The sequence below is a fragment of the Lissotriton vulgaris genome, chromosome 1_1, assembly GCF_964263255.1.
Source record: "Lissotriton vulgaris chromosome 1_1, aLisVul1.2, whole genome shotgun sequence".
Lineage (NCBI taxonomy): Eukaryota > Metazoa > Chordata > Amphibia > Caudata > Salamandridae > Lissotriton > Lissotriton vulgaris.
Genome location: NC_141685.1, coordinates 345,164,334 through 345,176,691, shown reverse-complemented (window position 1 = coordinate 345,176,691; position 12,358 = coordinate 345,164,334). Strand labels below are relative to the sequence as shown.

Below are 12,358 nucleotides of genomic sequence, written 5' to 3'. Positions count from 1 at the left end.
TTCGTTCCCTGGTTTCTAAAAATGTCAAATCACATCTAAAGGTCAGATCCGTTTGACTAGCAACCTTCCTAGACAACAATTTGGAATATCAAGTGGACTCTGGCAATCTTCCTGGTTCTTCAACAGTGCTCCACTCGACCGGCTCCTCCTGATTGTGATCCTGTGCCTACATCAACAGTTTAGATATATCATTTTGTTCAGAGTCATTTCCTCATTATGCAAGGATTCCTGTTTTCAATTTCTAGATCATGGCATCTTTCCCTCATTAACGTTTCTTCTATTTTTTTTATGTTGCTTGCCTAACGTTGCTCTGCTGCGCTTGTTAACAAGTTGATAAGTTAACAAGTTCTATAAGTGATCATCCTATGTCATCCCTAGGTGTATCTAGGCTCACATTTGAAGTCAAATGCCCACCCAGAAAATGGTGACCTATCCATGTTAGTTTACTGAAACACTGTGGTTTGGTTTATTGACTCTGGCTCTCGTAATAGCATACCTCTTTATACATATGTCCATATTAGACTCATAACACTGTGGAGAGGGCACTGGTTTTCTCTCACCAATACCCATACTTTCTGATTCAACTAGCGATAAACTACTCGACATTAAGTACTAGACCATTTTTGTACTTTGTCCTGATATGTATTTATGGACACCTGGGTTGAGGATTATGATTCTCCCCCCATCAAAGGCGCAGGACCACATTCCTAAGTGAGACTTACTAAGTAGACCATTTGCCATCATAGGATTCCTCACTGTTAGTCCTACTTAACTGACCCATCAGTAATACCAACCTAATCCTTCAAGAACAACATGATTTATCTTGTCATTCCACCTTGAACAGAGGGGATCAAGTTCTACTCAGATTAATACTATATTGTGTTCTACTGGAAGGATATATAGATAGCCATTTGAATGCAGGCAGGAATTGTTGCCCCTACAGGGTTTATTTGTGTGTTTCACATGCTCTTCCATTTCCTTTTCTAGGTAACCCTTTTTGTATGTATTATTATATCGTACCTGGGATTCCAATTGTCTTTATGATGTCCTGATTTTTATCTATGTCTAGATCTATTACTTCAGAGATTGACCTGCCAATCAGCACTTAGGGAAATCGTCCAATGTCCTCCCTAAATGTTGTCTCCTTTAACACAAAGGGGTTGCACCACCCTGTTAAAAGAATCAAAGTTCTGGAATACTGTAAGGATCTAGCAGCGGATAAAGTATTACTCAAAGAAAATATGATTTGTTTAAAGGAAGCGCTTTTAATGAGTAAAGGCTGTGTTTCTGATCTCACTTGTTCTGAAGCATGTGGGAAGAAGAACAGGTTGCTTAGTCTACTCTCTAAAAAATCTAATATACATGTAATCACTTCAGAACATGGTACCAATGGCATATGGTTACTTACTAGAATAAATAACAGTATTTATGATCTTTATATCATGAACTTTTATGCCCCCAACATAGGTGATCCCTTATTTTGGCATACCCTCAATTAAAAATGTGCAGATATCCCACGAGACTCCAAAATAATAATAGGTGGGGATTTCAATCCCTCTATGGATCCCATTTTGGACCATCACTCTGCTATCAAAGTTAGAATGTCTAGGGCACATAAACAATTGCTTAATCTTTGCTGCCCACACCACCTCCTAGATGTTTGGAGATCACCTTAAAGACAACAATTTTGAATTGTTTCCCCCTCACTCTAATTTCCCACGCATAGAATAATTACTTGTGGATGCCTCACTCCTTAAGGCAACCACTGATGTTAAAATGCACCCCATTCTCAACTCAGACCATGCTGCGGTTTCAGTGTATATCAAGATCCTGCCTGATAAAAGAAGTAATGAAGTTTTCTGGCTAAGCACAGAAATACTAGAAAATAATCGGGTCATTGAGGATCTTCAGCTAGAAATAGGTTACTTTTTTAGAGAAAATGAACACTCTGTCAAATCCCCAGTAATTTTGTAGGAGATGCGCCATCAGAGGGCATATTAATATATGTATGGAAGCTAAAAATTGTGAAATTAAGAGAGCACTACATACCTTAGGTACTAAAGTAAAAAATAAAGAAGCGGCTTTCAGACACTCTAATAACTAGACCTCACTCAATGATATCAAATAATTGAAGTATGCCTACAATACCATTGTAAGCAATGTGGCATATCGTAGTGTTCATAGACAAAAACCTAGAGTACTGCTGCTTCGCAATAGAGCTGGGAAAATGCTTGCCACCACTCTTAAATGTAATAACTGCAGATTAAACATATCATGACCCAAGATGGCTCTCAAAATGTTTTACCTAAAGAGATATTTGAGGCCTGAGACGCTGCTTGGTCTTCCTGAATCTGGTGTTTTGAAAAATTCAGCGCGCACATCGTCTTGGCCCTAATAAGTCCTCTTCAGCATCCTCTCCCAAACCAAGGGGAGTTATTTTGTACTTTCTTGAATATACTGATTTACTTTGCGTTCTCCATGCTGCTAAACAACATGGAAGGATCATATGGAATGGCTCTACACTCTTTTTTGCCCAAGACTATGCTAAGTCTACTGCAGAACGACGTAGAAAAATTCTTGGACATGAGGCCGGCGTTACGCAATTTGAATGTGAGAGATGATTTATTCCACCCCTGCCTCTTTAAAATGACTTATAATAATAAAACCACCACTTATGAAGATCCTGCACTTCTCCAAAGGTTCCTAAATAGTTGCAGAGTGGAATCAATGGACATTCCTCGACCATGAAGACTGAAGCTCTCTCACCATGATATTCTGTATTTCTCGTTTTATCTGTCTTCCATTTTTGTTTCTCTCCCTTGGTGATTTTTTGTCCTTCTCCTTTGCTGTTATATGTTTATTATGTATTTTTTCATCTGTGCAGACATAGTGGACTTGTTTGTGTACTTTTGTACGGCCAAGTTGCCTGTTTCCCTCATATAACTTTTCTCCCTTTTCTCCTTCTATAGGTGGCTTCGATTATGGTCCCACACCGTTTTCTATCTTCTTCGTTACTTCTTGGGATTGTCTCTTTCCCTGCCGTCTCGTCATGGAGCTTTTCGTCCTTCGTTTCATCTCCCTAATGTGGCTTCACCATCCCTGTTTTTCTCGTTTTCCTGTGGTATGTCCTACGTATATTTTACTTCTCACGATTCTCTTTTGTACTCTTCTCTTTCTTTTGCTTTCCTCTCTCTTCTTTCCTATTTTCCTTCTTATTCCTTTCTCTTCAGAACTCCTTTCTCCTCCTTTATTTTTCAATCATCTCTCATTCTATTTTACATTTCTTCCTCAGTTTTCTTCCATATTTCCTTTCTATTCTTTTTTCTACTCTGCTCGTATTGCTTCTTCTTGTTTTGGTTGTATATTTTTCTGGTTATTCATACTAATGTTGCTTAGTTTCTCGTTATTAGACATTTAAAAACAATTTAGATGCCAGTTAATGTAATTTCTTGGAATGTTAAAGATTTGGGGTCTCTTATTAAGAGACAACGTGTTCTTTCTCATTTAGCTCATTTGAAGGCAGATATAGTATTATTGCAAGAAATGCATATCAAAGATGTTGAAATATCTAAGTTACGTCATAACTGGGTGGGCCATGTTTTTGCTTCACCTGGCTCGGGAAAATGTAATGGGGTTGCAATTCTTTGTCATAAGAGTTTGAACATTCAGCTTATCGCTCAAGATGCTGATACAGAAGTAAGATGGGTGGTTGTATCGTTATTGGTTAACAAAATTCCTTTAACTATTTTTAACATATATGCTGCCACTGTACATGATAAATTATTTTGGCCTCAAATCCTTCACTCCTCCATGCAATACACTGACGATTATTTTATTCTTGGTGGGGTTTGTAATATGATTATGGACCCATTTCTAGATAGGAAATCCAATTCTCGTTTTTCCCCATCTCATGCTCATACCCAATTTCCATCCACTATCTCTCAGAGGTCTCTTGTTGATTCCTGGAGACGTTCCAATCCTAAACTACAGGAATATATATATTTTTCACCCGTCCATTCTTCTCAATCACGAATTGATTATCTCTTTATTTCCAAAGCCCTGACACAACACATCACTTACTCTGACATTGGTTCTATACTGATTTCCGATCATGCTCCTGTGTCCTTAGGTCTTGATTTACTCCCTCCGGTTAAACGAACGCGAAGGTGGCGATTTAACAAATTCCCTCCTTTTAGACACATCTTTTACTTCTGCTGTCCTTGATTTTGCACCGCGTTTTTTTGCAGAAAATGAACCACCACACTCCTCACCTCAATTAATTTGGGACACTTTTAAGGCTGCTTCTAGAGATTTCATTATTTCCTATGTTGCCAAGAAGCGATGCCTCACACATCATTCTTTATCTTCTTTAACTTCTCAAATTAAACAGCTAGAACATTCTTATTATTCGACCAAATCTCACTCGGTCCTTACTCAGCTCATTAATGCTAAACTTTCTTTTAATAAATTATCTACTAACTCTGCCAATTTGTTCTTACTTAAATCTAATGCAAAATTTTATTCTACACGAAATTAAGCTGGAAATGTTCTTGCTAATTATCTTAAGGTTAAAAAAGAGCGAATGAAAATTGATTCGATTGTTTCTTCTTACAATACTACTCTCCACAAAGATGAAGATGTTTTGAATGAATTTACCAATTTTTATCAAAATCTCTATACCACAGAATCTCCTCGCTTATCCTCTGATATTGTTCATTACTGATTCTCTATTCCCCTCCTCAAACGTCTGATGTGGACTTTTCCTGATTAGATAAAGATATTCTTCCCAAAGACGTTTTGGATGCCATTCATGTTCTTAAAAAAGGCAAATCTCCTGGTCCAGAAGGATTCTCAATAGAATTTTATTCCCATTTCTCTTCTTTTCTTGTTCCCAAACTTCACCAATTATTTTCCTTTTTTATACCTTCTCAGAAATCCGAAGGCTCTTTTCAAGAGGCTCTAATTTGTCTCCTTCCCATAGATAATAAGGATCGCACTTTATGTAAAAACTATAGGCCCATTTTTTTTAATCAAATTAGATTACAACATTTTTGCCAAGATCTTACTCTTCGTTTGGATACAATTCTTCCACAACTCATTGGTAGAGAACAATGTGGTTTTATCAAGGGACGTCTTCTTTCGGATAACACTCCCCTTTTCTTTAATGTTCTTAGTAAATCTCATACCTATAATCATTCCTTGGCCGCTATTGCATTGGATGCTGAAAAAGCTTTCAATAAAGTTAATTGGTCCTTTATGCTTTCTACTCTATCTTGGTTTGGTTTTGGCTCTAAATTCATTTCTTATATCTCCCTATTATATTCTTTTCCTAGGTCTTTTATTTATGCTAATGGTCTTGTATGTTCTTCTTTCCCTCTTTTTAGAGGTGTTCGTCAGGGATGTCCTCTTTCTCCTCTTCTTTTTATCCTAGCATTAGAACCGCTTTTTATCAAAAATATATGAATATATGAATAATGATATTACTGTCTTTCCTTATGGGGAGAATCATCTGAAGCTCTCTGCTTATGCATATTCTTTTGTTTATTCCTCATCCTCAGACCTCTATTCCACCTTTTTTATCCGAGGTCTCCTCCTATGCAGCGGTCTCGGGTTATAAACCTAATGTAGATAAGTGTGAAATTCTTCCTCTTAATAAGTATTGTTTTCATGCTGATTTTTTGATTTTATCCTTTCATTGGAGTCCCTCTAAAATAAAATATTTGGGTCTCGAGTTTACTCCCTCTATTAAAGATACAGTGGCCTTAAATATAAAAAATTTGCTAACTACTTTTACAGATTCCAAAACTAGATGGCACCCTCTATTTTTATCCTGGTGGGGTAGATTAGGTTCTATTAAAATGATGTTGGTTCCGATAATTTATTTTTTTCTTTCTAATATTCCTGTTAATCTTCCTAAGTCTTGTTATAAGAACATTTATTCTATCCTTTCAAAATGTTTGTGGCAGAACAAAAAAGCTAGGATGTCATTTGCCAAACTTAAGCGTCCTAAACTTTTAGGTGGAGTTAATTTTCCAGACTTTTCTTCTTACCATACTTCATTTTTCCTCTCCCATTCAGTTTCTTTTCTACTGGATTCGGATTCAGATATCTCCTCTTTTCCGATATGGGTTGCAATTGAGTCCTCCTTTTTTCGACCATTTACTTTTAAAGAATTTATCTCTCTATCGCACGTTCCTCCAAAGATGTCTCTCCCTATTCTTAAAAATACTAGAAAACTCTTTCTTCCTTTTTTCTTCAATGGTCTTGATGACCGAACTCGATTTCGACATTCTCCCTTTGGGTACAATCCTCTTATTAAAATCAAAAATAGAACTTTTTTCTGGAAAGACTAGCACTCTCTTGGTCTCATTTGGATTTATCAACTTTTCCAAGATGGTCTTTGCCACCCTTTTTCGTCTCTCCAATCTCGTTTTTCTCTTCCCCAATGCTTCCTTAATAAATATAATTTATTGCGCGTTGCTGTTCAAACGAGTTACAATTCTTTTTCTGCTCCTTTTTCTCCTCCTGCATCTTCTTCACTTACTATTCCTTTTCTTTTGTCTCCTCCCTCAGCTTCACAAATTTAAAAAAAACTACAAGACATGCCTCTTATTAGAGATAAATTTAAAACAGAACAGGATTGGGAATCTTACCTGGAAGACTCTTTCTCTATATCGTCATGGCATAATATATGGAATAAAGTAAGGAAATCTTCTAGAGCAGCCAATACTACTCAGACTTTATTTTTTGTATATAACAGATTTTTGATCACTCCTGCCAAATTACATGCTAGAGATCCTTCTATCATTTCTACATGTTGGTCCTGCTCTAATGCACATGCAGATCTCAAACATATGCTTTTCACCTGTCCCTTAATTCATATTTTTTGGTCCAAAGTATGGCGGCAAATTAATTCTATTTTTTCCACTCAACTCCCATTTTCACTCACCCACATTTTTCTAGGTAGCTTATCTGACATATGGTCTTCCCCGACTTCTAATGTTTCTATTATTGATCTTCTCCAGGCGGTGGCTTTTCAGCAAATCACTAAATCTTGGAAAAATGTGTTAAACGTCTCTTTTCAAGCTTGGTGGTATGGTGTTTTCTACAATCATAGACTAGACAGAGCATATGTTTATCCTATTACACTTGCTAATAAACGTGATATGGCTACTGATTACTCATTTTCTAGATGTATCTGCTCAATCTCGTCCAATGCACCCTTACTACTGAGGAAGTTCCCAAACCTCCATGATACAGTTTATACAATGTTACTTATTTGTAGTAAATAATTGTTTTCTCTTCTTTTTATTGTATGGCATTTTAGACAGCAGCCTTACATGTTTTATGCTTATTAGGCATTTTATATGAAGAGTGTTCTATATTTATTCCCCTCCCCATCTTCTTCTTTCTTTTCTTTCTATCTCTCTATTTTTTCTTTCTTTTTCTTCTCTGTATTGCAATGTACTATTTTTTGCCTGATTGCTTTTTACTTTGTATTGCAGATATAATGCATATTTCTTTATTGCAATCTTCTTTTTCAATAAATTCTTTTTCAAACTTAAAAAGATGTTAAAAGGCAGCTACCATGTTAACCTATGAGACAGGCAGCCTTTCAACAGTCAAACATAAATTACATAGTATTTCACTATCAAGACATGTACAACACACCAGCACATGTCCTACCTTTCACATATACTGCACCCTGCCCATGGGGGTAACTTGTGACCTACCTAAGAGGTGCCTTACATGTAACAAAAGGGAATAATAGGTCCTGGCAAGTGGGTGCACTTGCCAGGTTGACAAGGCAGATAAACACTGCACCCACAGACAATACAGTAGCAAGTCTGAGACACATTTACAGGGCTACTCATGTGGGTGGCACAACCAGTGCTGCTAGCTCACTATTAGCATTTGAGTTACAGGTTTTGGAACACACATTTCACTTTACTAGATACTTACCAGTAAATAAGATATGCCAATCTTGGATAACCAATTATAAACACACAGAAAGTGTATACACTTTAGCACTGATCAGCAATGGTAAAATACCCAGAGTCCTATTGCCAACAAAAACAGGGTCAGAAAAATAGAAGGCAAAAGGATAAACCTGCAAAAAGGGCTAGGTGTTATAGTTGGACAGACTACTCTCTTGAGATAATGATCATCCCAATAGTAGATTTTGTGTCTTCCATGCTCTAACTTCCTTTTTTCACATATACAAATAACTTCAAAATTCCAGTAGAGTAATAAAACAGTGAGAGCTCCTACAAATCCCTTAGGAAACGTTTCTCCTACGGTGGTTGTAATCTCTCAAATCAGAGCCTCTACCAATCAGCCTTCCTGATGGCACAATGTGCTTTTTTGCCTTCTCCCAGAAACATCCAATACCTGCAGGTGGTTGGAGATAGAACAGGACATATGCGCTCCCTTTAGTACAGTGTCCTTTATTACAATGTCGACATCTTTGCCACCCCATTTCCAATGAATATTTAAAGATACCCTGAATGCTCTTAAACTGTTTTACCGAAAGGTGCTGGAGCCTATCCATAACTCCAGATGGGCATCACTATGGCATAACACTAAAATTAAGACTGACGTTGAAGCTCAGGTTGCAAATGCGTAGGCCTTCAAAGACATCAGGCTGATCAAAGATCTGTAAAATACTAGTGACAATCCACTTCCTTTCTCGGCATTAGCCACTATTTATGCCCTCCCAAACTTTAATTTCTGCCATTTCCTTAAGATTGAGGTGGAACTGTAAAAACTTAGGGTATATTATCAAGAACAGGCGATAAAATTATCGCCTCCTTATTAGCAGGAAATTGCCGCTAAAGGGGCGATAATGGGCTTGATAATATACCCTTGTGAATTTCCATAGCAGCCCAGGTTAACACCAGAACCTGGGCAGCTATGTGAATTCACAAGGACATATTATCAAGCCCATTATCGCCGCTTTAGCGGCAGTTTCCTCCCGATAAAGTGGTGATAATTTTATCGCCCGTTCTTGATAATATGTCCCTTATTCTTACCAAGCATTCCTCCCTACCGTCCCTACTTGTGATATGGCAATACTCAAGGCATAGTGCTGTCAAGATTTACAACTTTTTCTCTGACCCATACTCAACGCCAGCAGCAATAATACATATAAAATGGGTTAAACATTTTAACCTCATCACTGACGATCAATGGCATATTATCAGCAAACTCATGTTATATAACAAAATTTCACCCATTGGCTGTGTGACTGGGGAATGGTTTTGTGAATAATCCTGTCCAGCCACCTTGTTCTGTTTTTCCTCTTGTTGAGATCCAGGCTGGTCAGATGTAGGATCCGATACCTTCACTGTTTCACAACAAGGAAGTATAAGCAGTTTATAAAGAAAAGATAACAACTTCAGATTCTCGCATAACACTACATTGTCCAAGAAAAAGATGCTAAAAAGTCTCCCAGCCACAAACTTTGGTTACAACTGGAATATGAGAAAGAGCCACTGTCACCAGAACACAAAGTACTGGAGGATGGCGGGCATTCCAAATATAACACCCGTAAACTATTAGCACTCATGTAATTTAGGGCCTGTAGAAACTGACGCAAGATCTAGGAAACCACTAATGAAGATGAGAACCAGGTGTAGTCTCCCTTGGAGTTTCGATAATCCCCAGTATTCCGTTTGGAGGGAGAGACGGAGACAGGACAGACAGAGACGGGAGAGACAGGAGAGATGGGAGAGACAGGAGAGATGGGAGAGACAGGAGAGAGAGAGAGACGAGAGAGAGAGAAAGAGAGACAGAGAGACTCCCTCTCTCTCTGAGTCAAAGCCTCAACTGTGGACTATTACCTCAACCCTCCCTCAGCAATAGATGGTGTAAACCATGCAAGCAGATGAAAAGAAGCTAATGTGATATTAGCTTTGATGAGTGAGGCCCATTATGAGCCACTCGAGGCTTCAACTTGCTCAAGTCACAGCCTGCATCCACACATACTATTAATTCCATATAACATTCTGCGCATCAAGCTGATAGTGCGCCACTAGTGGCAACAGCACAAAGCCTAAAGACATGAACATCACAAGTTAATCTACAACTGTGACCCTATCTTCCAATCCCGTTGCACCACCTTAACTTCCACCGGCATCATCATTGTGGAAGGGAAAGTCATAGGAGTATGAAAGAGTCTGCCCTGAAATGTTGACTGTGTTTAGTTGCGTAGTTGGTGAAAGTAACAATTTTACAACACTGGAAAAATAAAACACTACAAATGTTTGAGACCTGGTTAGATGTCATGCAAAATAAGGCCCTGCAAATCATTCACAAATAAAAATAGGAAGACCCAATTTGAAACAAAATATTCCTCAGACCGCAGATAAAAGGGAGGGGGGCGGCATGATCATACCACGGGTTTGTACATACATGAAAGTAAATGAATCTGCCCCTTACTTTCTTACCCCGCTGGCAAGAAGTACTAATAATTAGAAAACCGAAGCCTGCAAATGCGAATGAGAATGAGAATCGCTACAAAATTAGAATGCGAGAGGAATTGCAAGAAGCAACAAGTATTAGCTGCGCTGCATTAATAGTAATGCCGCGCGGCTGTGAAAGAGAAAGTCATCGCGATCACGATTGCTGTGAAAGCAAAAGTGATTGCGATGACGCGCTAAAGCATGCAAGGGTGCACGCGCACAGGAGCGCACGTGCTTGTGAGCGTGAGAGCAAGCTGGTGACCACTTTGGGAGCACTACCAAAAGCTGCTACTAAATGTCTCTCCGAGCAGTGCATGCTGCTGACTCAGCGGGACCTAAAAAGGCGATAGATCAGAATGATATATATAACCCACAATATACATTCCCCATCTATGGAATGCTGTGATATGTTCAAATCTGTCCACATCTGCACACACTCATATATGCATGTTGTTAGATACCCCACATGGGCTGATCTTACAAGTGGTGCTGGATTCATAGCTATCTTTTATACATCATTGTAACACTACAGTCTTAAGTGTATGAAGTTTGGTATGAAAGCGAATTATATGATGTCAGGGACTGGAATAAACCACAAAGACTGGAGTTTGAGTGTCAATTTTTAGATGCCAGGTTAGGAACAATACCTTTAACCCTGTCAGCTGAATATCTCCACTGTATACATGTTTGTGCAGTGTTGGGGACATTGCTGGGTTAATCTGAGCCTCCCAGTTGTGCCTGAAAGGTCGGGTGCCCCTGCATAAACAGCCCAGCTCCAAGCACATATATGCTGGAGGATGGGGAGGAGGGAGGGGTTGACAGCTGTCACCCCTCGGGCTCTGTTTTGAGCGCTACAAGTGTGTTAAACTGAACTTTGACAAGTGGACCTACCCATATCCCAACAACCAGAACAAAGACGAAGTACGCCACAACCACGATGATGTCCGGAGTGCCCAGCGTCTTCTTTTCCACACCCGTGCCGCTGGGGGCTGTCGTGGTGCTGTCCATGGCTGGGAGCGAAGTGTGTTCCGGGTGAACTTTGAAGCACTTGTCAGTAACCTTCTTCTGCACATCAACCGATTCCTGTGCAAGAAAAATAGTGATTAAGTAAGAAAACAAACAATTCTAAATTGTCTAATTGCTTTGGTCCAGAGACCGATTGAGGTGTTAATATAATGCACATTTGAAATCACAATAGAATCAACTGGAGTCGGCTGGGAGCTCTATTGTGTTGAGGGCCCTAGGCCCTCATTGGAGAAATAACTGGACGCAGACACACACTGGTTGCTGGGTTAATGAGCCACGAGCACGTGCGCTCGGCTCCTTTTATTATCTGTGTCACGTGGTTGGTGACATCAGTGGTGGGTGGGTGTTGGGTGTAGCATTACATGTTTGAACAACTAGACTGTGTCCACTAGGACACAACATTCCTCCCAAAATTTGATAAGAATTAAGGAAAGACAAAAGTCCGAACCTGTGGGAGGAAGTACATAAATATACACTAATTACAGATTTACATTGAGTCTCTTCAGCGGCTTGCTTGATGACGACGGTAGAAATTGCTGCTGAAATATTAATTCTTCTGCGCTCGACGTCCTGGTTCTCGGTGGGCGTGCTCTTCTGGACTTGCGCCCTGGAGGGATGTTGGTCAGTCCACTGAGATCTTGCTTTTGAGGGTGACGCCAAACAGGATGACCAGATGTTAGACTTGAAGGATGTTGTCTTCTACTGGTCCGTCGGTTTCTTCACTGTAGGCAGCTTGGCTTTACATTACAAAGGATGGAGTGTTTGAAGGACATTCTTCTCACTAGGACGCCCCTCTCCCAGTGTTCTCCTGCCACAAGATGTCCCGGAGGCCCTTTTCATCAGGTTCCCACTGGGCCGGGTATTCTGCC

General features: G+C 39.3%; 1 protein-coding gene across 1 annotated transcript in view; it reads right to left on the bottom strand.

The window, feature by feature from the left end:
- LOC147747155 (sodium/glucose cotransporter 4-like) overlaps positions 1-11,529 on the bottom strand; it is a 447,273-nt gene extending 435,744 nt beyond the window's left edge. Inside the window, exon 1 of the mRNA XM_086952401.1 lies at positions 11,355-11,529. Coding sequence (XP_086808527.1) covers positions 11,355-11,471 — 117 coding nt within the window. The 5' untranslated portion in view covers positions 11,472-11,529. The remainder of the gene's footprint in view (positions 1-11,354) is intronic.
- Between the last annotated feature and the right edge of the window lie 829 nt (positions 11,530-12,358).